The sequence below is a fragment of the Nerophis ophidion genome, linkage group LG12, assembly GCF_033978795.1.
Source record: "Nerophis ophidion isolate RoL-2023_Sa linkage group LG12, RoL_Noph_v1.0, whole genome shotgun sequence".
In the NCBI taxonomy this organism is placed as follows: domain Eukaryota; kingdom Metazoa; phylum Chordata; class Actinopteri; order Syngnathiformes; family Syngnathidae; genus Nerophis; species Nerophis ophidion.
In genome coordinates this window covers 2,333,205-2,360,360 of record NC_084622.1, presented here as the reverse complement: position 1 = coordinate 2,360,360, position 27,156 = coordinate 2,333,205, and the positions used below count along the sequence as shown (strand labels likewise).

Sequence of the window (27,156 nt, the reverse complement as noted above, 5' to 3'; positions counted from 1 at the left end):
TGTCCAGGGTGTACCCCGCCTTCCGCCCGATTGTAGCTGAGATAGGCGCCAGCGCCCCCCGCGACCCCGAAAGGGAATAAGCGGTAGAAAAATGGATGGATAATAGACACCGCATTGGCTGCAGGAGCGCAGGAAATTTGGCAGCCATCTTGAAAGTCGTATTTCAGCAGCAGAAATAACGAGGAAAACACAAGATGCCAAATTATTGTTCGGCATACTCTTGCTCGAATCGACGGACCGTGAAAAACAGGTCACAACGTATTACTTTTCACAGGTATGAGCAAACATTACTTTTGGTTGTATTTTGTGAATCGAATATTTTTGTTCTGTATTCATTGCCCACTAACTAAATTGTTGCCAGCTAGCTATATGCTAAAGTAAAAATCAGTTTATATTAAAGGCCTACTGAAAGCCACTACTAGCGACCACGCAGTCTGATAGTTTATATATCAATGATGAAATATTAACATTGCAACACATGCCAATACGGCCTTTTTAGTTTACTAAATTACAATGTTAAATTTCCCGTGAGTTTCTTTTTTTTTGTTTGTTTGTTTTTTTTAAAGGTTTATTTATAAATTGCAACAATTACAAACAGTAAGTCAAACAACAATATAAAACATTATGAAAACAGTACAAAACAGCGCCAGGGGGTTGTAAGTTCAAAATAATAAAAATAGAATACAAATATATATATATATGTATATATATAATAAACAAAATGCAAAGCCGTAGGGTTATTCAGATTCATCAAACAACTTAAATTTGGAACACAGCATCATCGTTTTCACAGCTTTTTTGTTGTTAGAGGTAGAGAGCGTTTTAATGTAAAGTTCCAGATCTTTTTTAAAGGCACAAAAGATAGGACGGGTATTAAGAAACTTACATTTATGAATATAAAACTTAGCCAATAAAATAATGAGGTTGCAAAGGTAGAATTCCTTTTCAAATTGTTGTTCATACAGTGTAAAACCAAAAATCACATCTTTGAAGTAAAGCACAAATTTGTCATAAATATTGTCCAGGATGAAGCGACAGATGCCCTGCCATAGTGAATTTCCCGTGAGTTTCATCTTGAAAACGTTGTGTAATGATGACGTGTACGCAAGACGTCACGGGTTTTAAGGAAATACAAACGCTGCACACACACACACAGCTAAAAGTCGTATGCTGTAACGGCATAATTACTCAGTATTTTGGAGATCTGTGTTGCTGAATCTTTTGCAATTTGTTCAATTAAAATTGGAGAAGTCACAGTAGAAAGATGGAGTAGGGAAGCTTTAGCCTTTAGCCACACAAACACACGGTGATTCCTTGTTTAAAGTTCCCGGAGGTGAAACTTTCCAATGGATCAGAGCGCGGTCAAGCCAACATGGATCCCTACCAAATGTCAACCAGCAGGTTTCGGTGATAAAATTGTGATCAAAAAGTCAGTTTTTACCGGAGAAAAGCTGAGCTTGTGCCATTCATAGCTGCCGTCGACTCACCTGAGACACTGCGCGTCAAGACACCCGTGGAGACACCCTTCCGACTATCAGGTACTATCAGAGGTGGGTAGAGTAGCCAGAAATTGTACTCAAGTAAGAGTACTGTTACTTTAGAGATGTATTACTCAAGTAAAAGTAAGGAGTAGTCACCCAAATATTTACTTGAGTAAAAGTAAAAAGTATGTTGTGAAAAATCTACTCAAGTACTGAGTAACTGATGAGTAACCTGATTACGGCAACAAATAATGCACAAAAACATAAACATAGCAATGGGCAAATTCAGAGCCAGGAATATCTCTTAAGCAACTAAAACAATATTATATATTAAATAATAGTACATTAAAATAAAATAAAAAAATGGCACATTGAGCCACAATAACTTAACAGCACCATAGGCTCAGTAGGCATTCATTGATTTGATTGATTGATTAAAACTTGTATTAGTAGATTGCACAGTACAGTACATATTCCGTACAATTGACCACTAAATGGTAACACCCTAATAAGATTTTCAACGTTAATCAATTACTTAGTAAATGACCAAGTCGAGGTGATCTACCTAGTATATACATATACATACACACACTTATAATTTATACACACACATATCATACACACACACAAATCATTTATACACACACATATCATATATATATATATACATTTATATATACAGTATATAATTTATATTTATTTATTTTGCCGTTTTTGTTCAGATGTTGAAGGTGTTTTAATGAATATACATGCATGTTTAACACATAGATTCCTATCTTTCATGAAGACAAGAATATAAGTTGGTGTATTACCTGATTCTGATGACTTGCATTGATTGGAATCAAGACGTCCAGGTTTTCACATGGAGGAGAAAAAAAGTTCCTCTTTTCTGTCTAATACCTCATGAAAGTCGGTGGTTTTTGGCATCTTATTTGTCCAGCTTCCATATTCGTTTTTATACACTTTACAAGAAATACATTGGCGGCAAACTCCGTAGCTTGCTAGCTTGTTTGCGCTGGCTTTCGGAGACTCTTATTTTGTTAGCGCAGGCGCGATGGAGCGGCACTTTTATTGTGAAGACAAGAACTGTGCGATCAGTCTTTAGGCTTTTGACGGGAAGTACGATTGATATAAAAAGTGTCTTTTTTCCTTTACACTTTTGATTGATTGATTGAAACTTTTATTATTATATTGCACAGTACAGTACATATTCCGTACAATTTACCACTAAATGGTAACACCCCAATAAGTTTGTCAACATGTTTAAGTCCGGTTTTACGTATCACGGTCATGTGACCGCCTGGCTCTGTTTGATTGGTCCAACGTCACCAGTGACTACATGTGATTGGTGAAACGCAGGCATGCGTAGATTCTACTTTGAAGCTCTGTCATTAACCAAAACAAACATTAATACATCGATAAAAAAAAGTAGCGAGTAGCGAGTTTAATGTAGATAAATGGAACGGAGTAAAAGTAGCGTTTCTTCTCTATAAATATACTCAAGTAAAAGTATGTTGCATAAAAACTACTCTTAGAAGTACAATTTATCCCAAAAGTTACTCAAGTAAATGTAACGGAGTAAATGTAGCGCGTTACTACCCACCTCTGTGTACTATTTAACTAACTAAAACACTAGCAACACAATAGAAATATAAGGGATGTCCCAGAATTAACCTTGTAAATGTCTCTAAAAACATCGGAATCCGTCCCAATGCAATCGCGTTTTTCTTTTTTTAAACTTTTTTTTTTTAAACTTTTTTTTTTCCTATTCCGTCGCTATCAATATCCTCAAACACAAATATTTCACCCTCGCTCAAATTAATGGGGAAATTGTCGTTTTCTCGGTCCTAATAGCACTTTTTGTTGGAGGCTCCCTTTAAAATTAATGTGAATATGTGAGGGGTCCCCACACGTGTGACGTCATCGTCTGCGACTTCCGGTAGAGGCAGGGCATTTCTCTTAACACCAACAGTTGCGAAATTTATCGTGGATGTTCTCTAATAAAATCCTTTCAGCAAAAATATGGCAATATCGCTAAGTGATCAAGTATGACACATAGAATGGATCTGCTATTCCCGTTTAAATAAGAAAATCTCATTTCAGTAGGCCTTTAAGAAAGTTATGATGGATTAAAGGCGGTGACACTTCATTACATCCGTCAGCAGATGGAGATGTTGCCCCTTTCAAGATGGCGGCCCCACGTCTCGTCGGCGCCAATAGGCAGTAGCGTCGATGCAGCGTCTATGTATGACGTCTATGCTATACGACTAAAAAAGAAAAAGTGTCAACTTCCGTTTACGTCACTTCCTCATGTTTCTATGCGTGCGGGGCGACACCTTTTGGTTTGGTATTTATCAACCACCTTCACAATTTGACCATACGTACAACATGTCTAGGTGTAAAAAACATTGCGGGTGTTTCACCTGACCAAGCTCTCCAATCGATTGTTGTGGGAAAACAACGTATTTTGACGTTTGGGCGCGAAAAAGACGGAAACGTGCGACCGTAAATAGAAGCATTTGACCGGTGGAGGCTAGCTAACTTGAGCTAGCAGTTTTTGTTAATTGGCTAAGTATTGTTAGCTGGTATTTTCTTTGTAGCCGGGCAGTTCACTTTATTGCGTTCTCCTCGGCGAGTTAAACAACATGGAATGTCCTCATTTGAGCTCAAATGTGAGCTCCGTTGGAGACTTTTTTCGGCTGCCTAACGGTGCTCCTTCCTCTTGGTGCTGCAGCGGTGAGTGACAGGAACATGAGGTCATTTTTTTAAGGCAGTAACTGTTAACATATAAAACAACATAGTAGCAACATGTTTAACTGTAGACTGCACACCTTTCAAGACTAACTGGAGCTTGTTGATCTTGTCTAGTTTGCAGATCTAATAAAAGTCCATGGCTCTGTCTCTCCTGCTTGATGGTCCACTGTGGACGGTAAGGTTATGTTAGGCTACCTAAATCTGTCATGTTTATTAGCAGTTTCCTAAACAGACACAATCTAAGCATGGCATCAATAAATCTGCCCTTATATATAAAAGATTTGGTTGTTTGGATCTAGGGCAGGGCGACATTGCCTTTTTTTAATATCGTGATATACGATATATATTACGATATTTTGCCTTGGCCTTGAATGAACACTTGATGCATATAATCACAGCACTACGATGATTCTGTGTGTCTACATTAGGGCTGGGCGATATATCCATCCATCCATCCATCTTCTTCCGCTTATCCGGGGTCGGGTCGCGGGGGCAGCAGCCTAAGCAGGGAAGCCCAGACTTCCCTCTCCCCAGCCACTTCGTCTAGCTCTTCCCGGGGGATCCCGAGGCGTTCCCAGGCCAGCCGGGAGACATAGTCTTCCCAACGTGTCCTGGGTCTTCCCCGTGGCCTCCTACCGGTTGGACTTGCCCTAAACACCTCCCTCGGGAGGCGTTCGGGTGGCATCCTGACCAGATGCCCGAACCACCTCATCTGGCTCCTCTCCATGTGGAGGAGCAGCGGCTTTACTTTGACTTCCTCCCGGATGGCAGAGCTTCTCACCCTATCTCTAAGGGAGAGACCCGCCACCCGGCGGAGGAAACTCATTTCGGCCGCTTGTACCCGTGATCTTATCCTTTCGGTCATGACCCAAAGCTCATGACCATAGGTGAGGATGGGAACGTAGATCGACCGGTAAATTGAGAGCTTTGCCTTCCGGCTCAGCGCCTTCTTCACCACAACGGATCGGTACAACGTCCGCATTACTGAAGACGCCGCACCGATCCGCCTGTCGATCTCACGATCCACTCTTCCCTCACTCGTGAACAAGACTCCTAGGTACTTGAACTCCTCCACTTGGGGCGATATATCGATATATACAATATATCGCAGGTTTGTCTCTGTGCGATATAGAAAATGACTATATCATAATATTCGATTACCGTATTTTTCGGACTATAAGTTGCAGTTGTTTTTATTTATTTATTTATTTTTTATAGTTTGGCCAAGTCTCACACCCGGCCAAACTCAAAAAAAACAAAAACTGCGACTTATAGTCCGAAAATTACTGTATATGTTCTCACACTGTTGCTTTAAGCTGCGTGCATTACATTGCTAGCGTGTCTGACTCATTCTCGTCTGTCCTTCTCACAGAGACGTAAAATAAGCCCGCCTTCTTACATATGTCACTTACTGTCACGCATGTAGCGTCACACGCTCTCGCTGAGCCAGGTCGAGTTGCATTTAGCTGCGTGCATCACACAACAGGCGTTTCTCACTCCTCCTCGTCTCTCATTCAGACAGATACGGAAAACAAGCCCGCCTTCTTACATACGTCACATACTTTCGCAAGTTTTTAGTCACAGCTCTCGCTGATCAGAGAGGTAGCAGCATGGCTATAGTTAGCTGAAGCAGGTCGAGCGAGCGGAGCTACAAGAGAGAGATGGTGCGAAACTTATCACAAATGGAGGAAGAACAATAAATGCCCAACATAAAGAGCAGGGAGTCCATCATCTGGCGGTTGTTTGGCTCCAAGTGAGAAGATATTCAGCAGACAACAGCGATATGCTGTTCAATGTATATACTATGATGATTAACCTGTGTGATGACTGTATTATGCTGATAGTATATATTTGTACCATGAATTGATTAACGTGGACCCCGACCTAAACAAGTTGAAAAACTTATTCGGGTGTTACCATTTAGTGGTCAATTGTACGGAATATGTACTGTGCAATCTACTAATAAAAGTATCAATCAATCAATGCAAGGTATGCAGCAGAAGTGTTACTACAAAAAGGTAGCAACACTATTAATTTGTTCTTTCATTTAAAAAGTCACCCGTGAGAGAATAAAGAGTTTTTAATAAATACAGTTTTGGTCAATTGACTTAGTTGTGATTTCCCTCTGCATGAAAGTTTAAAAGTAGCATATATGAATGCAGTATGAAGAAGAATGTTTGAATGTAGACACATAGAATCATCATACTGCTGTGATTATATGCATCAAGTGTTCATTCAAGGCTAAGGGAAAATATCGTAGTATATATCGTATCTCGCAATATGGCATAAAAATATCACAATATTAATAAAAGCCAGTATCGCCCAGCCCTAGTCTACATTAAAACATTCTTCTTCATACTGCATTGATATATGCTACTTTTAAACTATCATGCAGAGAGGGAAATCACAACTAAGTCAATTGACCAAAAGTGTATTTATTAAAGTTTTTAAGCAATGGCACAAACATTCAAGTCATTTCCAAAACATAAATTGCAAGATTATCAGAGACATATTAATTGTAAAAAAAAAAAAAAAAAAGCTGCATAATAGGAAATCAAACAGTATTCCTCCTTCATTATGTGGTATGTTACTAATGTTATGAAATTCTCTAGCGAGTGACTTTAAAAAATGATGCTACATATTAGCAGTAATGCTACTTTTTATAGCAACACTTTTTCCCCACACTTGTCAAATTACGGTTGTCTGTTCGACATATTCCCACTTGAAGCCGAACCATCGCCAGACGATGGAAACCCTGCTGTTTTTATTGGGAATTAAGTCTTCCTTCATTTGTTACCAGATCCGCACCATCTTTCTCTTGTACGGCTACGTTAGCAGCTAACGTTAGCCACACCGCTAGCTCTCTGCTGGGCGAGGGCGTGTATGTGACGTGACAGTTTGTGACGTATGTAAGAATGTGCGCCTGCTTGTCTGTAAGAAGGAGTCACACGAAAGCGCGAGGAGAACCTGAAGTGTACGCCCGCAGCTAAAAGTCCTGCGTGAAAACGTATACTCGAATATTACGATATAGTCAATTTCTATATCGCACAGAGACAAACCCGTGATATATCGTATATAACGATATAACGCCCAGCCCTATTTGGATCCATCCATTCACCCATCCCATTTCTTTACAGACTGTCATAATTTGGGTCATTGTTGAGTAAAAGCATACCCCAGTTGACTTTGGGAGAGGCTTGATCCACAGGGCATATACAGTACATATAACTTGTCCAGGGTATACCCTGCCTACCGCCCATGTGCATTTGAGATAGGCTTCAGCACCTCCCGTCACCCCGTAAGGGACAAGTGGTAGAAAAATGTATGGAGTTTTCAAGAACATGCATGCCAGAGTGTCCGCAGAAAAAAGACACCATCAGGGAGAACATCCAAATTCCACCCAGATGTTCTAGTGGAGGTTGATTATTTGATATAGTCTAATTTATACACCAAAGGATACATTCATCGCTCGTTTATCACGGTTAAAAGAGACATGACTGCGATAAACAGGTTTTCCGGAAGTAGGATTATTATTAATAAATCTAATATTTTCACAGTTGTCTCTGTATCGACATGTATTTCAATACTTTTCAAAATAAAGGCAACCACAAAAAAGTGAGAGAAGAGCCTGTCTACAACAAGTTTGGGATGCCATCATTGTTGCTATTTTTTATCTATCACAACACTTGTATGCCTAATTGATAATCAATCAATCAATGTTTACTTATATAGCCCTAAATCACTAGTGTCTCAAAGGGCTGCACAAACCACTACGACATCCTCGGTAGGCCAACATAAGGGCAAGGAAAACTCACACCCCGTGGGACGTCGGTGACAATGATGACTATGAGAACCTTGGAGAGGAGGAAAGCAATGGATGTCGACTGGGTCTAACATGATACTGTGAAAGTTCAATCCATAATGGATCCAACACAGTCGCGAGAGTCCAGTCCAAAGCGGATCCAACACAGCAGCGAGAGTCCCGTTCACAGCGGAGCCAGCAGGAAACCATCCCAAGCGGAGGCGGATCAGCAGCACAGAGATGTCCCCAGCCGATACACAGGCGAGCAGTACATGGCCACCGGATCGGACCGGACCCCCTCCACAAGGGAGAGTGGGACATAGGAGAAAAAGAAAAGAAACGGCAGATCAACTGGTCTAAAAAGGGAGTTTATTTAAAGGCTAGAGTATACAAATGAGTTTTAAGGTGAGACTTAAATGCTTCTACTGTGGTGGCATCTCGAACTTTTACCGGGAGGGCATTCCAGAGTACTGGAGCCCGAAATGAAAAAGCTCTATAGCCCGCAGACTTTTTTTGGGCTTTGGGAATCACTAATAAGCCGGAGTCCTTTGAACACAGATTTCTTGCCGGGACATATGGTACAATACAATCGGCAAGATAGGATGGAGCTAGACCGTGTAGTATTTTATACGTAAGTAGTAAAACCTTAAAGTCACATCTTAAGTGCACAGGAAGCCAGTGCAGGTGAGCCAGTATAGGTATATATGTATGTATATATGTATATAAAGGTATATACAGTATAGGTATATATGTATGTATATAAAGGTATATACAGTATAAGTATATATGTATGTATGTATATAAAGGTATATACAGTATAGGTATATATGTATGTATATATGTTTATGAAGGTATATACAGTATAGGTATATATGTATGTATATATGTATATAAAGGTATATAAGGTACAGGAGTAATGTGATCAAACTTTCTTGTTCTTGTCAAAAGTTTAGCAGCCGCATTTTGTACCAACTGTAATCTTTTAATGCTAGACATGGGGAGACCCGAAAATAATATGTTACAGTAGTCGAGGCGAGACGAAACAAACGCATGGATAATGATCTCAGCGTCTTTAATAATCACTACACTCAACAAAAAAGGAAGGCATGATTTCTGCGTTCACGTGACCGTGTCATATAACTGGACAATAAAACGGAATTAGCTGATAAACAGAAAAAATAATAACGGGGAAATAGTCATAAATGTAAGTGAAATGTTGTAAATGTGAGGAGAAGAAACATTTATTTGGGAAAATAATGTGTTCGGTTGCACTTATTTATCCCCGGCACGCTGAACCGCTGCCACCTCATCATGATAAACAATACGGTCATTTTCTTTACAGACTCATAATTTGGGTCATTGGTGAGCTAAAGCATACCCCAGTTGACTTTGGGAGAGGCTTGGTCCACACGGCATAAACAGTACATATGACTTGTCCAGGGTATACCCTGTCTTCCGCCTGTGTGCAGCTGAGATAGGCTCCAGCACCCCCCGCGACCCCATAAGGGACAAGCGGTAGAAGATGGATGGATGGACAACGCACCATTCACATTTTTTTCAAGAACTTGCTTGCCAGAGTATCTGGAGATTCCAAACAGACTGATACATTTCAAGTGTTTTTTGCCAAAAAGGAGATGATTATAGCTGACAACCAATGAAAACCCTAAATTCAACATCTCAGAAAATTAGAATATGGTGAAAAGGTCAGATATTGAATACACCTGGTGCCACACTCTAATTAGCTAACTAACTCAAAACACCTGGAAAAGCCTATAAATGGTCTCTCGTTTTGATTCTGTATGACACACAATCATGGGGAAGACTGCTGACTTGACAACTGTCCAAAAGATGACCATTGATACTTTAAAGAAGGAGGGCATGACACAAAAGGTCATTGCCAAAGAGGTTGGATGTTGCCAGAGCTCTGTGTCCAAGCACATTAATAGAGAGGCGAAGGGAAGACTAAGATGTGGTAGAAAAAGGTGTACAAGCAAGAGGGATAACCGCGCCCTGGAGAGGATTGTCAAACAAAACCGATTCAAAAATGTGGGGGAGATCCACAAAGAGTGGACTGCAGCTGGAGTCAGTGCTTCAAGAACCACCACGCACCGACGTATGCAAGATATGGGCTTCAATTGTCTCATTTCTTGTGTAAAGTCACTCTTGAATAAGAGACAACGTCAAAAGCGTCTCGCCTGGGCTCAAGACAAAAAGGACTGGACTGCTGCTGAGTGGTCCAAAGTTATGTTTTCAGATGAAAGTAAATTTTGTATCTCCTTTAGAAATCAAGGTCCCAGAGTCTGGAGGAAGACAGGAGAGGCACAGAATCCACGTTGCCTGAAGTCCAGTGTCAAATTTCCACAATCGGTAATGGTCTGGGGTGCCATGTCATCTGCTGGTGTTGGTCCACTGAGTTTCCTGAGGTCTAGGGTCAATGCAGCAGTCTACCAGGAAGTTTTAGAACACTTTATGCTGCCTGCCGCGGACCAATTTTATGGAGGTGAAGATTTCATTTTCCAACATGACTTGGCACCTGCACACAGTGCCAAATCTACCAGTACCTGGTTTAAGGACCATGGTATCCCTGTTCTTGATTGGCCTGCAAACTCACCTGACCTTAACCCCATAAAAAACCTATGGGGTATTGTGAAGCGGAAGATGCGAGATGCCAGACCCATTTCTAAAAAATATTTTTTAGTACTATTCGTAACTAATATTATAATTTTCTGAGATACTGAATTTGGGATTTTCAGTAATTGTCAGCACTAATCATCAAAATTTTAAGAAATAAACATTTCAAATATATCACTATGTGTGTAATGAATTGATATTATATGTAAGTTTCACGTTCTGAATATAATTACTGAAATAAATCAACGTTTTCATGATATTCTAGAAATATGACCAGCACCTGTATGCTACAAAGACAAGATATTTGATGTTCAGAGTGATAAACGTTTATTTTTTTGCAAATAATCATTAACTTTGGAATTTGATGCCAGCAACACGTGACAAAGAAGTTGGGAAAGGTGGCAATAAATACTGATAAAGTTGAGGAATGCTCATCAAACACTTATTTGGAACATCCCATAGGTGTGCAGGCTAATTGGGAACAGGTGGGTGCCATGATTGGGTATAAAAGCAGCTTCGGTGAAATGCTCAGTCATTCACAAACAAAGACGGGGCGAAGGTCACCACTTTGTGAACAAATGCGTGAGAAAATAGTCAAACAGTTTAAGAACAACATTTCTCAACGGTCTATTGCAAGGAAATTAGGCACTTCACCATCTATGGTCTGTAATACCATCAAAAGGTTCAGAGAATCTGGAGAAATCACTGAACATAAGCGATGATATAACGGACTTTCGTTCCCTCAGGCGGTACTGCATCAAAAAACGACATCAGTGTGTAAAGGATATCACCACATGGACTCAGGAACACTTCAGAAAACCACTGTCAGTAACTACAGTTTGTCGCTACACCTGTAAGTGCAAGTTAAAACTCTACTATGCAAAGCCAAAGCCATTTATCAACGACACCCAGAAACGCAGCCAACTTCTCTGGGCCCGAGATCAGCTAAGATGGACTGATGCAAAGTGGAAAAGTGTTCTGTGGTCTGACGAGTCCACATTTCAAATTGTTTTTTGTAAACGATTTAACGTCGTGTCCTCCGGACCAAAGAGGAAAAGAACCATCAGGACTGTTCTAGGTGCAAAGTTGAAAAGCCAGCATCTGTGATGGTATGGGGGTGTATTAGTGCCCAAGGCATGGGTAACTTACACATCTGTGAAGGCACCATTAGTGCTGAAAGGTACATACGTTGCCATCCTAGGAACGTTATCATTATTTCAGCAAGACAATACCAAGTCACTTGTTACAACAGCGTGGCTTCATAGTAAATGAGTGCGGGTACTAGACTGGCCGGCCTGTAGTCCAGACCTGTCTCCCATTGAAAATGTGTGGCGCATTGTGAAGCCTAAAATACCACAACAGAGACCCAGGACTGTTGAACAACTTAAGCTGTACATAAAACAAGAATGGGAAAGAATTCCACCTGAAAAGCTTAAACAATGTGTATCCTCAGTTCCCAAAGGTTTATTGAGTGTTGTTAAAAGAAAAGGTGATGTAACACAGTGGTGAACATGCCCTTTCCCAACTACTCTGGCACGTGTTGCAGCCATGAAATTCTAAGTTAATTATTATTTGCAAAAAAAAAATAATGTTTATGAGTTTGAACATCAAATATGTTGTCTTTGTAGCATATTCAACTGAATATGGGTTGAAAAGGATTTGCAAATCATTGTATTCCATTTATATTTACATCTAACACAATTTCCCAACTCATATGGAAACGGGATTTGTATATATATATATATATATATATATATATATATATATATATATATATATATATATATATATGTGTGTGTGTGTATATTTATATATATATATATGTATATGTGTATATATATGTATGTGTATATATATATAAATGTGTATATCTGTATATGTATATATGTATACATATATGTATATATTCATACATATATATATATATATGTGTGTGTGTAGAAAAAAATATAGATATATATATATAGATATATATATATATATACATATATACATATATATATATGTGTGTGTGTGTATATATATAAAAATATAATGTATGTATGTTATATTTTCTAGATATGTTAACGGAGATGCAAAAAAGCACTTTGAAGAGAATCAAGTTGCGGGAAACAGCCAAAAGAAGGCCGAAAAAGAGAAAGGACAACATTCAGTTTGCATGGATTCCAACAACTACAGTGTGTTTTGGTGAGTGTCTGGTTAAAAATAATCAAAAGGTTTCACCAAAACAGTTGTTTTTCCTACTCAGCCCAAAATTAAAGATGTATATATTTTTTTATTAGAGAATTTGAAATTGTCTTTTCTTGACCAGCATTGACTCTAATGTAGACTTTATAGTTACAGATGTGATGAATTTGTTGTCAATGACACCAAACTATGGCATGTGCAAAAAGTTCGGGAGCATCTCCAAACCCAGGAAAAGTGAGCGCAACATTTTTACATACAAACCGTGCAACGTTTTAAATGAGATGTTTTCCATCTTTTTCAGCTCATCCCTAATGGGTGACAGACCGAGAAAAAGAAAACTCCAGGACAACCAAGCTCCAGACAAGAAAATGTTGAAAGAGAATGTAATGGCATTTTATTTACCTTATTTAACTTTAGATTTCAAAGGGAAACTGCACTTTTTTGGAATTATGCCAATTGTTCACTATCATTATGAGTGACAAGACATTTTTACGTTTTGTTTTTATGCAGTCATACTCACAAATAAAAGTCTGCTTACTCCATTCCGCCCATCAAGCACTCTAAATAACCACCCCAAAACCGCCAACAATACTCTTTTTAGATTAGATAGAAGTATTACTGATATTGTTATAATGCGCGCTATCACAGACAAACTATTTATAGCACCACGGTGGTCACAGAGAGGTTAACTAGCTTGTGTGGCTATTTTAACATCATCGAGTTTTGAGCTGTTTTCTCGCTTTGAAGCTTGGGGAAATTTATTTTTGATCTTAAATAATACCTCTCACCTAGATATTAGAGGGATGAGGACATAATTCAACAAGTTGGTCAACTTTGGCAGCCAATTTAGACCTGGGAATGGCAAGAACAACACAAAAAGATGCTTGGCACCACCCCCCAGTTTTCTTTGCAAGGATCATTAGTAATTATTCATCTGAATGGGAATATATCAACATCCCATTAGTCAGCAACCTAATTACAGCAGGCCTTATAGAGTAAGTGATGTTTTATTGTTTGTTGGCTCTCATGAAGTCTGCAGTGAGTAGTAATCAGTGATGTTGTTGAAGGAAAAAAACAACGTTGAGATATGTTTTTGAAATGATTATGTGGTTGTATGCCTAAAGTGGTCTAAATACGTAAATATTATATATTACCGGTACTATGAATGTGCCTGTTACAACATTACATATATATTTACAGCGTGTATATGCAATATTAATGGAGGTGTTTGGATGTTTTTTTAAATGCTTTATAAGCAGAATTAACAACTCCCGTCGGCTCTATTGTAAGCAGACTTTTGATTGTATTTATGTATTGGATAAAATGCATAAAAAAAGAAAAATATGTGCTTGTCTTACATAAGGATTGGGAATAATGGGCAAAATACCCCAAAAAAGTGCTGTTCCCTTTTAATTTTACTTTTTGTGTATGTTGATATTTGATCTTTCAGGATGGGCCTGCTTTGGTAGCCACTGGCTTGCGTAACCTGGGTAACACATGCTTCATGAATGCCATTCTGCAGTCGCTCAGGTGAGTCCTCATCTGAAATAAAGCTTTTGGGTGTTCAAAACATCTAATCATTATTTACTTTCACAACATTGAATTTGGAGCAATCAAACTTAACCTCCTTCTTCTTTCCTTTGCAGTAACATCGAGCAATTCAGCTGTTATTTTAAAGGGTTACCAGTCGTGTCGTTACGCAGTGGTAAGAGGGCTGGAAAGAGGACATACCACACTCGCAGCCAAGGGGACACCAGTGTGTAAGGTCCTCGTCTGGTGGAGGAGTCATTCGTTAGCAGAGCACATTCATCTGAGAACAGTGTTAGCACACTTAAATCAGGTCTTTCATTCTGTGTGGGGAAACTAAGGGTGCTGCTTGCTGAACTTGCTAGGGTGACTAATAAGGAGTCATTTGAGGGACCCTTTAACGGTTGCCTAAATACCCAACATAACACAGTATGTGGCTCCGAAATGACAAGACTGGCTCGGTTTCTTAAAGACGGGCTCTTTACTTGAGTTTTAAGCCATGAAAACTCGTGGCCGCCTGCCACTTCGGAGGTTCTTGGGCAGCAAACACTCCAGTGTTGTGCAACTTGTTCAGCTAGCCAAATGTTCCCCACTGCTGCTGATGGCCCAAAGTCCTTTGCATGTCTGCAACTCCAAACACCACACCAAATCTCGCGAGAATAGCGGTGTGACAAAGAAAATAAATTGCCCCTTTTATAGTAACCCAAATGTGTCTTATTTACAAAAAATATAACATGACTTCAGAACCATAATAATTTACAACAAAAAATGTTAATCCTTAAAACAAAAAATATTAAGTGTAAGTTTTCAACAACACTTACACAGTATTTAGGGCATGTAACACATGCAAAACATTGCTCTTTATTTGCTTGCCAAATAAAGAGCAATTTGTGTCTGCCAACTAAAAAAACATCCAAATACCTTTAAAAACGTTTTTCATCTTGACTGGCCAGCATAGCAACGCTGGTTGTGTGGCTGCCAGACGAATTATAATGATGATGATAATAATAGATTATATTTGTATTGCACTTCACATTTGAACAACAGATCTGCGAGTGAAGTATGCAGCTTATCGGTCATATCTCGTTACAGTTTCAGCTAAACATAGTAGCAAACACTTGCTCTATACCAGGGGTGCCCATTAGGTCGATCGCAAGCTCCCAGTCGATCACCAGCCAGGCATTAAAAAATAAACCTAATATTATCATTCATCAGTCTTCACTATGACGTCACTTGATTGACGTTCGCGGGAACCGACGATCCTGTGAGATGATGCTGGCTGCTGCGATTTCAGTGTTAAGAAAAAAACGACCAACAGGAATGCTGGAAAGACTTTTTATTTCAACAGACTTTCATGCTGTACCTGCTGTCAAAAGCCTGAAGACTGACCACGCAGTTCCTGTCTTCACAATAAAAGTGCTGCTCCTTTCTGCTGCGCTCAAAAAAAGAGAGAGAAAGCTGGCGCACACAAGCTAGCAAGGCCTTTGCCGTCAATGTATTTCTTATAAAGTGTATAAAAACAAGTATGGAAGCTGGACAAATAAACCTGCCAAAAACCAACCTCTTTCATGTGGTATTGGACAAAAAAGAGGACTTTTATTTATCCAAAATGTAAATTTGAAAATGTGGAAGTTATCAGCACTACTGTGAATATTTTTGTCTTCATGAAAGAAAAGTCTATATGTGTTAAACATAGTACAAACATATATATATATATATATATATATATAATATATGTACATATGTATATGTGAAGATGAGGCATTTCAAAAGTAGCTCGCCTGCTAAAGTGTGGGCACCTCTTAAATGTCCTGAATGAAGTAGCTTCTGTGAGAGCAGCATCAAAATAAACCTATCCACACATCAAGACTGCAATGCACCTTTCAAAATCTTGGTCAAAATCAATACCAATTCTAAAAACAGATTATTTTTAAAGGAATGAATGTTCCGAACTCATGTGTCAGTACCAGAACTGAATTGATTATGCTGTCCAAAGAGGTTGTGCCACAGTCGAGGTTTGCATATATATAGCTGCTTTCATGGTGTTTTTCTTTAGACCACAAACAATTTGAATCAATAGCGCCTTTTTTTGGTTGCATTTATGTAGTGCACTCCATTTTGCCCCAATATCCTAAAAACAGCAATTCAAAGCTATTTGCCGCAACAAAAGGAAAATGTTGCGCATAGTACATGTTGATAATGACAAACATTTTGGTTTGGGTTAAAACAGGTTGCTGGTTGAAGAGTTAAGGAAGACATTTTGTTCCCTCTGGCAAGGGGGAGCCTTTAGTCCAGACTCCCTATTTTACGCCGTATGGAAAATCATGCCAAGTTTCAGGTACCGGTAACTTGTACAGTTGTTAAATTCTTTCACTGCCTTGGACCTAACTGTTTCATCTGTGGTGCTTCCATCGATTCAGGGGCTATCAGCAGCAGGATGCCCACGAGTTCATGCGCTACCTGCTCGACCATCTCCACAGGGAGCTCCAGCAAAACCAGAACGGGGCAACAGAGACTGTGTCACCCCAGGGTGGGCTCAGAACCTCCAGCACTGATGGCAAATGCTGCTTGTAAGTTGAACTGTTACAACAGTTAGTTATAAATAGAACAGACAAAATAAAAGGCATAAAAGATTAAAAAACATACTTAAATAATTAAAACTTATCTTCGACGGATAGGTCAGATGTTGATTTAGAGATTAAAGCATTAAATGTATTTATTTTTCACAGTTTGGTGCCCTTTTGGATGGCTAATAATTTTAGTGGAACATTTTTTTTATTAATATCATTGCTCAAAAAACAATAATTAGAAACAATGTTAAAAAGTATTTACTTATTTAGAGCTCTATTTATTCCACACCAAATATTCCTCTTTACTGTTTGATAAAAAGGGCATAAAATGTAAGAACATTTTAAACGCTATGTCAACGGATAGATCTAAAGTTGATCTATAAATATTTAAGCGTTGAAAGTAAAAAAAAAAAAAAAATTGTGTATATATATATGCATGTCTGTATTTATGTGTGCGTATGAATGTGTGTAAATGTATGTATGTGTGTGGTGTGTGTGTGTGTGTATATATATATACATTTAAATATATATATATATTATATACATACATTATATACATATATATGCATATATAAACAAACATATATATATATATATATAAATACATATATATATATACACACGTGTATGTCTGTATATGTGTGTATTAGGGGTGTAGCGGTACGTGTATTTGTATTGAACCGTTTCGGTACGGGGGGTTCGGTTCGGAGGTGTACGGAACGTCACGGAGATATTAAGTAGCGCACCGCACGTTGTGTAAACAATGCACACCGAGGCACCATGAATTGATTTACGTGGACCCCGACTTAAACAAGTTGAAAAACTTATTGGGGTGTCACCATTTAGTGGTCAATTGTATGGAATATGTACTGTACTGTGCAATCTACTAATAAAAGTTTCAATCAATCAAAAAAAACAACACACGGCTTGCTAGCAGCGATCAAGGTGTATGATAGACTAACCACAACTCCTCTTTTCCGGGGCTGTCCAGGTGGAGTTTCTTAAATGCCTCGAATGTCCTGCATTTTAAGTTAAGGGATGCGTGTATTTTCAATGTACGTTCAGGGTTAAGAAGGGGTTAAAAAAAAAAAAGTGCTGCACACAGCAGCATTCGTGAGTGTAGGGGAGACAGAGAGAGCGAGAGTTATGATAAACGCTCATGCGTCGCCACGCTCGCTTTTTAACCATAGATTTATCAGATTTTATTTTGTATTATCTATAGCAGGGGTGTCAAAAGTGTGCCCCGGAGGCCATTTGCGGCCCACAGCTAATGTTTAAAGGCCCACGACACATTCTAAAAATACTATAAAAATAAACAAAAACATAAACAAAAGTGAAATTAGAAAGCTTTAAGGCTAAATGTAATTTAGAAAAAGTTGCAACGTTGACTAATAAAACAAAACTGTTTTTTTTCTTTTCAAACTGTCATTGCTTAAAACATAATATTGAATCAAAATCAATGTTATTATGAATTATTGACCTATCCAAGTTTCCGATTACTTCACAACAAATATTCCACTAAGAAAAATATTTTTGGTGGAAGATTTAGCAAATTTGTTAAATAAATAATCAAAAAAATGTATATTTTGTTGTTTTCTTACTGTCCCGAAAATTAACCGAACCGTGGCCTCTGAACCGAGGTACGTACTGAACCGAAATTTTTCGCGTACCGTTACACCCCTAGTGTGTATGTATTTGTATAAATCTTTGTAATGCATGTATATGTATATATGTATGTGTGTGTATGTAGGTGTATATATATATATATATATATGTATACATATATATGTGTACATATATATATATGTATGTATGTATATATATATATGTGTGTATGTATGTATATATATATATATATATGTATACATATATATGTGTACATATATATATGTATGTATGTATATATATATGTGTATGTATGTATGTATATATATGTATATGTATATATATACATACATACACATATATATACACATGTATACAGTATACATACACATATATATGTGTACATATATATATATATAAAATTATATATTTGTCTATATATATACATGTAAATGTATATATATATGGCGCCAAGATGGATATATATATATATATATCTATCCATCCATCCATTTGGTCCCTTTTGGGGTCACGGGGGTGCTGGAGCCTATCTCAGCTGCATACGGGCGGAAGGGGATTTTATATATATATATATATATATATATATATATATATATATATATATATATATATATATATATATATATGTATATATATACCTCTGCTGTATCATCCATGTATCCATTTTGGTATAAACTCAACTCGTCGTGTTTGTATATGTATGTATGTACAAACCCCGTTTCCATATGAGTTGGGAAATTTTGTTAGATGTAAATATAAACGGAATACAATGATTTGCAAATCATTGTCAATCCATATTCAGTTGAATATGCTACAAAGACAACATATTTGATGTTCAAACTGATAAACATTTTTTTGTTGTTGCAAATAATCATTAACTTTAGAATTTGATGCCAGCAACACATGACAAAGAAGTTGGGAAAGGTGGCAATAAATACTGATAAAGTTGAGGAATGCTCATCAAACACTAATTGGGAACAGGTGGGTGCCATGACTCGGTATAAAAACAGCTTCCCAAAAAATGCTCAGTCTTTCACAAGAAAGGATGGGGCGAGGTACACCCCTTTGTCCACAACTGTGTGAGCAAATAGTCAAACAGTTTAAGAACAATGTTTCTCTAAGTGCAATTGCAGGAAATTTAGGGATTTCAACATTTACGGTCCATAATATCATCAAAAGGTTCAGAGAATCTGGAGAAATCACTCCACGTAAGCGGCATGGCCGGAAAACAACATTGAATGATCGTGACTTTCCATCCCTCAGACGGCACTGTATCAAAAACTGACATCAATCTCTAAAGGATATCACCACATGGGCTCAGGAACACTTCAGAAAACCTCTCACTAAATACAGTTCGTCGCTACATATGTAAGTGCAAGTTAAAGCTCTACTATGCAAAGCGAAAGCCATTTATAAACAACATCTAGAAATGTCGCCGGCTTCTCTGGGCCCGAGATCTTCTAAGATGGACTGATGCAAAGTGGAAAAGTGTTCTGTGTTCTGACGAGTCCACATTTCAAATGGTTTTTGGAAATATTCGACATCGTGTCATCCGGATCAAAGGGGAAGCGAACCATCCAGACTGTTATCGACGCAAAGTTCAAAAGCCAGCATCTGTGACGGTATGGGGGTGCATTAGTGCCCAAGGCATGGGTAACTTACACATCTGTGGGGGCACCATTAATACTGAAAGGTATATACAGGTTTTGGAACAACATATGCTGCCATCTAAGCGCCGTCTTTTTCATTGGCGCCCCTGCTTATTTCAGCAAGACAATGCCAAGTCACATTTACCACTTGTTAGAACAGCGTGGCTTCGTAAAAAAAGAGTGCGGGTACTTTCCTGGCCCGCCTGCAGTCCAGACCTTTCCCTTATCGAAAATGTGTGGCGCATTATGAAGCGTAAAATACGACAGCGGAGACCCCGGTCTGTTGGACTGAAACACTACATAAAACAAGAATGTGAAAGAATTCCACTTTTAAAGCTTCAACAAATAGTTTCCTCAGTTCCCAAATGTTTATTGAGTGTTGTTAAAAGAAAAGGTGATGTAACACAGTGGTGAACATGCCCTTTCCCAACTACTTTGGCACGTGTTGCAGCCATGCAGGTTAATTATTATTTGCAAAAAAAAATAAAGTTTGAGTTTGAAAATCAAATATGTTGTCTTTGTAGTGCATTCAATTGAATATGGGTCAAAAAGGATTTGCAAATCATTGTATTCCGTCTATATTTACATCAAACCCATATATATATACATATATAGCCCCTTTCCAAAAAAATTTGAATATCATGGAAAACTTTATTTTTTTCCCCATAGTTCCATTCACAACGTTAATTTCCGTAGATTATAGTCAGGGCCCACAAATTTTAACCATTTCAAGTTTTTAGTTGTTTATTTCTTCACAATTTGGTTCTCCAGCTCACAATTCCCCCCCGAAAAACAGTATTTCAAAAAATGTGAATACTGTGAAGATATCAGCCCAAATTTTTCAGGGCATGAATGTTTTAAACTTTAATGTGACAGGAGAAGATTCACCAGCAGAAAAGATGACCGTGGGCTTCTGCAGATTATCAAACAGAGAAGATTCATAAATCTGGCAGAGATCCAGAAAGAGTAATGAGGCGGGAGTCACAGCTTCAAAAAACACCACTTTTAGACGACATGGGCTACAACTGTCGGGTTCCTCGTGTCCAACTGCTTCTAAGCCTGAGCCAACGCAGGAGGCATCTCAACTGGGACAAGGAGAAGGACCGGACTGTTGGCCAGTGGTCCAAGGTCCTTTTTTACGATGAAAGTAAAGTGGGCCTTTCATGCAGGAATCAAGGTCCAAGGGTTTAGAGGGTGAGGAGTAGAACCTGGGCTGCTTGAGGTCCAGTGTGAAATATCCCACAGTCAGTCATGATTTGGGGTGCAATGTCCACTGCAGGTGGTGGTAAACTCTGCTTTCTTAAATCCAAGGTCACTGCATCAGTCTACCAGAATGTTTTAGAGGACGACCTGATTCCTTCTGTATGGAGATGCAGATTTGATCTTCAAGCGGGATCTGGCCGCTGACCATACTGCCAGAAGCACCAAAAACTTGTGTGATGCCCATGCCATCACAGTGCTTGCCTGGCCAGCCAACTCGCCGGACCTAATCCCTATTGAGAATCTATAGGTATTATCAAGACAAAAATGAGGGGCACCAGACCGAAAAACAAAGAAGAGCTGACAGCAAGCATCAAGGAAATCTGGGCCTCCATATCTCCCAGCCAATGCCACAGCGCATCGAGGCAATGATTAAGGCAAAGGGATTCCCTACAAATTATTGAAGATTGACGTATCATTTTGAAAGTACCAAATTTTGATTGATTCGATGTGATCCTAATTTCTTTTTTTTCTGCAAAAACTGAGAAGTGAATGGTAATTTCTTCACAGTATTCTAATTTTTTGAAATCCTGTTTTCGTGGGTTTTGTGAGCTAGAAGCCCAAATTATGTACAAATAAACAACTCAATACTTGAAATGGCTTAAATTGTGGCCTCTGGATCTATAATCCATGGATGTTTAACGTTTTGAATGGAATTATGGAAATAAATACACTTCCGTGATGTTCAACTTTTTTGGAAAGGGGATGTGTGCGTGCGTGCGTTTATATGTATGACTTAATTTTAACACTTAAATGTCTGAAACCCACAATTGAGGGGATACATATATTGTATTGGTTTTGAACATTAAAACAAATCAAAGTTGCCCCCAAATGATTTGATTTTTCAGTGTGCAGCTGTCAGTGGACAAAAGTTTGGACACCCCTGATCTAAACAAAGTCTTTGCCTGTAGAAGTACATGCTGTAATTAATCATGTATTACTTAGTTTTTTGCAGTGTTTGTGTTGTACTCAGCATGTTTTGTATGCACATCGTGTTTGTGTCTGCTTGTAATGTTGCAGAAACGGAACTCCTAGCATTGTCACATCTATTTTTGGTGGGATCCTTCAAAATGAAGTCAACTGTTTGATATGTGGGACAGAATCCCGCAAGTTCGACCCTTTTCTTGGTAAGACACCAAACACACTCACGTAGAGAGTATGATTTACAATCCAATATTTTTCTCATTTTGTCTTACTAGATCTGTCTCTGGACATTCCCAGTCAGTTTAGACAAAAGAGGAGTAAGGATCAAGAACCTGGGCCGACGTGCACTTTGCGTGGTAAGATATACGGTCTGCTGTGTCAGATGTGCTTCTATTTTGGGTAATATAAAGCCAAATGACTGTTTTAGAATGCTTACAAAGCTTTACTGACCTGGAAGAGCTGGATGAAACAGAGCTGTACTATTGCCACAAGTGTAAGAAACGACAAAAATCCACCAAGAAGTTCTGGGTCCAGAAGCTTCCAAAGGTAAGAGGAGGAGTTAGATTAAACTTATTATTCTTGCTCAGTTAGCGTGGGAAAATGTACTGTCTTTTGGTTAAATGTAGGTTTTCTTTCCAAATGCAGGTTTTGTGCTTGCACTTGAAAAGGTTCCACTGGACTGCTTTTTTGAGAAATAAAGTGGACACTTATGTGGAGTTTCCTCTAAAAGACTTAGACATGAAGGGCTACTTACTTGAGGTAAGCTTTGTGTGCCGTCTGCCTGCCTCAGCCAAAACTGCACCGGGCTCCTGTCGTCTTGATTCAGAAAAAAGGGGGCTTAACAGGTTGAATGAGAGTAGTATCTCAACCCACGAGGACATTGCGTTCCACAACCTAGCTGGTAACTCAGAACACTCGTATATCAAAGCAGCCCTGCTCATTGAAATTAATTGAAATCAATTGAAACCATGCTTGGCCCTTCCAAAACACCATAGTTTCAACATGTAACATGCTTTTTAAAAATAGACAAACACATTTTTATAAGAAATGTTGTTTAAAACATTTCAATTGAATGTACTACAAGGAATTATAGTACCGTATTTTGTGGCGTATAAGTCGCTCCGGAGTATAAGTCGAACCTGCCGAAAATGCATAATAAAGAAGGAAAAAAACATATATAAGTTGCGCTGGAGTATAAGTTGCATTTTTTGGGGAAATTTATTTGATAAAACCCAACACCAAGAATAGACATTTGAAAGGCAATTTAAAATAAATTAAGAATAGTGAACAACAGGCTGAATAAGTGTAGGTTATATGACGCATAAATAAGCAACTGAAAAGGTGCCTGGTATGTTAACCTAACATATTATGGTAAGAGTCATTCAAATAACTATAACATATAGAACATGCTATACGTTTACCAAACAATCTTTCACTCATCGCTAAATCCGATGAAATCTTCTACGTCTAGTCTCTTACGTGAATTATCTAAATAATATTATTTGATATTTTACAGTAATGTGTTAATAATTTCGCTCCTGAGTATAAGTCTGAGTATAAACTGCGACATATAGTCCGAAAAATACAGTAGTTTTATCCAATAATTTAACATTATTGTTCAGAATTTACTTTAGGGAGCAGAATACTGCAGTGTCTCTTTCGGCTGCTTCTCCATCCAGTGTTGCCGCTTACTATAAACGATTTGTTTTCATTGAACTGGTTGCTTGTTTCTCTTGTGACTAGGAGATTGCGTTTAGTGTTACACCAGGAGAATTTTGGCAGACCAGAGAATTCAGTAGTTTACAAGCGATGTGTACAGTATGGCTGTTTACCAAAGGTAATGCTCAACTGTCCATTTTGTTAAGTCGGGACTATATAGAACAAATTGAAACACGTCAAACACAGCATCTGCCACTTCTCAATATTTTTATGGATAAATGTTTGCCCTTTGGAAGTTTGTTTCTGCAGCTTGTGTATTTGGGGCTAACTCGCTGGGTAGACTTAACTGGTAGGACATGGTTTTAATGGTTTGTTACTCTGGTTCGGTTGTCTGTTTCCTCTCTTTTACCCTAACTTTCTTATTTCTGATGTTTGCAGGGCGGATGCTCTAACACACCTGTCAACCCTCTTGTCAAAACTTATGATTGTTTCCTGTGTAAATGAAGCAGGAACATTGTGTAATGCTCATAATGCAAGGTATACTTGCAACTTAAAGCAAAAAAGAAAAGGCTAAGACAAATTGTATCTAAACATTTTCGTAAATTAAGGTAAAACTGTTTTTCAGTCCTACACAAAAGTAATATCGTGAAAGGAAAAGTAGTAATTTGATAAATGCAAGTGTCAGTGATGACCAGCTTAGTAACAAGCTGGTCTTTAATTTTACAGAAAAGTGCAATTTGTATTATTTTTCAAGTAGGATATAGAGACCACTCAAATCCACTCTTAAGTCGGGATTATTAAAACTAAAAGACATTGTAGAATTGCATATTCTATTAGTGATGTTCAAGGCTAGAACTAAAGTTCTTCCGAAAGGCTTACAACTGTTATTTGTGTTCACACCTGAAGATGAAAATCACAGAAGGCCGTATGACCACACTTGCCAACCTTGAGACCTCCGTTTGGTGGTAGTGGGGGGTGTATATTGTAGCGTCCCGGAAGAGTTTGTGCTGCAAGGAGTTTAGGTATTTGTTCTGTTGTGTTTATGTTGTGTTACGGTGCGGATATTCTCCCAAAATGTGTTTGTCATTCTTGTTTGGTGTGGGTTCACAGTGTGGCACATATTTGTAACAGTTTTAAAGTTGTTTATACGGCCACCCTCAGTGTGACATGTATGGCTGTTGGCCAAGTATACTTTGCATTCGCTTGTGTGTGTGCAAGCCGTACATAATATGTAACTATGTCGAGGCGTTATTTGTATGGATGAAAAGCGGGCGTGCCGACAGGTTGTAGAGGATGCTGAAAGCAGTGCCATTACAGCACGCCCTGATATTGTTGTCCGGGCGGAAATCGGGAAAAATTTGTGAAGATGGTGGCCTCGGTAGATTTCCGGGTGGGGCACTGAAATTCGGGAGTCTCCCAGGAAAATCGGGTGGGTTGGCAAGTATGCGTATGACTTTAAACATCCCAGAGCGCGAACAAATTTGAAACAAATGTGCTTGTGTGAAAGCATGGAATTCTCTAAAGAAAGAATTAAAAAGTTGCAAAAATATTTTTTAATTTAAAATGAGTTCCAAAAAGAGACAACTGGTTTGATTTTGATTGGACGTATCATTGTAAAAATGCTTAAACGAAAAATTAAAAGCGTGTTGGTGGAGGGAACAGTGATAAAGTCTTCCAAAATAATTTGGGTTAAAAAAGGGGGAAGATAAATATAACTATTATTTTTTCATCTGCTCCTTTCTGATCATTGAAATCTATAAGAAACAAAAAACTATGAAAGTGTGAACTGTATGTGGCTTACTTATATATATATATATATATATATATATATATATATATATATATATATATATATATATATATATATATATATATATATATATATATATATATATATATATATATATATATATATATATATATATATATATGAATTTTCATAAAAGGAATACAAATAAATGATGATTATGATGAAGGAGTCCGGACACTCAGGCTGCAGGGGGCGCCACTCCGCAACTAATTCTACGTGCAAAATCTTGACTTGACAGCTACAAAATCTGTTAAATACGTTACAATGTATTTAAGTGAATATGTAAAAGCAAGATAATATGGAATGATGCAAAATAAACTCACCTTGTTTTTGTCTCGTCAGCAGGAGAGCTTGCTAGCAGGAAGCTGTTTGTATGACCTGGTGGCCATTGTAGTGCATCATGGATCTGGGTGAGTACAACTTACAAGCTGTGTTTGGAGTCATTAATAAAATGTATACATCTGATCAGTATTAGAATTTGGTGGCATGTGCATTCTCTCCCTCTGAATTCAGCTCCAATTTAATTGTTTTGAAACAGATTGGGTGTGTCAACAATACTGGCTGCTATTCTGTCAGTGACCTCTAAGAGGCAATGTTGTGCCATGTGACTGCTTACGTCACGCCAACAGCAGCCTCCTGTTTACTTTGATGCTTTGAAACAGAATGTGACCTACTGCACGTGTGCATGTTGGCAGGGTGGGATCGGGCCATTACACGGCTTACGGAAGCCACGAGGGGCGCTGGTACCATTTCAACGACAGCACAGTGACTTTGGCCAGTGAAGAAACTGTGAGGAAGGCCAAGGCATACATCCTCTTCTATGTGGAGAGGACTAAGCAGGTGGTATCAGGAAGGACCGCCACAGCCGCGATGGGCACAAGTCCTGCAGAGGTGGCTATGAACCTATTGGATGTTGACAATGCTTTAGACTCGTCTGCATCAGATAGCTCGCCCTTAAAAAACATGACAGGGGCATCAAAAGCTGAGAAAACAGAATCAACATGAGGCTGATGTTCCAACAATTACGCAGTTAATCAGACTGGTTTGGTCTTCACCTTAATGCCACTTTTTAGGACTCATATGACAACAGTTGTTATTAGAATCAGTTGAAGTAAAACGTGAAGGTGAGAATATCCCTGATGTGAGACCTTAAGCATGTTTTTATCTCCACGCTTCCAAAAGCTCAATCAGGCTGTGAATTGTTTTAATAGAAAATTAAACATTTTGTATGTACTTTGACTATGACTTCATGAAAAAATACATTTTTTGATCAAAA

General features: G+C 38.4%; 1 protein-coding gene across 3 annotated transcripts; it reads left to right on the top strand.

The window, feature by feature from the left end:
* Positions 1-27,156, top strand: usp3 (ubiquitin specific peptidase 3). 3 transcript variants are annotated; one of them, XM_061916695.1, is made up of 15 exons: positions 1-274; positions 4,350-4,410; positions 12,727-12,855; positions 13,006-13,089; positions 13,157-13,238; positions 14,306-14,385; positions 14,502-14,615; positions 16,613-16,720; positions 16,803-16,952; positions 22,508-22,614; positions 22,687-22,767; positions 22,839-22,957; positions 23,057-23,170; positions 26,223-26,290; positions 26,576-27,156. In XM_061916695.1, the coding sequence occupies exons 2-15, from the start codon at positions 4,394-4,396 to the stop codon at positions 26,883-26,885; spliced, it is 1,563 nt and encodes a 520-aa protein (XP_061772679.1). In that variant the 5' UTR covers positions 1-274; positions 4,350-4,393; the 3' UTR covers positions 26,886-27,156. The 3 variants fall into 3 exon arrangements, with proteins under 3 accessions (XP_061772679.1, XP_061772677.1, XP_061772678.1); XM_061916693.1 differs by lacking the exon at positions 1-274 and adding an exon at positions 3,743-4,217; XM_061916694.1 differs by lacking the exon at positions 1-274 and adding an exon at positions 3,744-4,217 and having other exon boundaries at positions 26,226-26,290.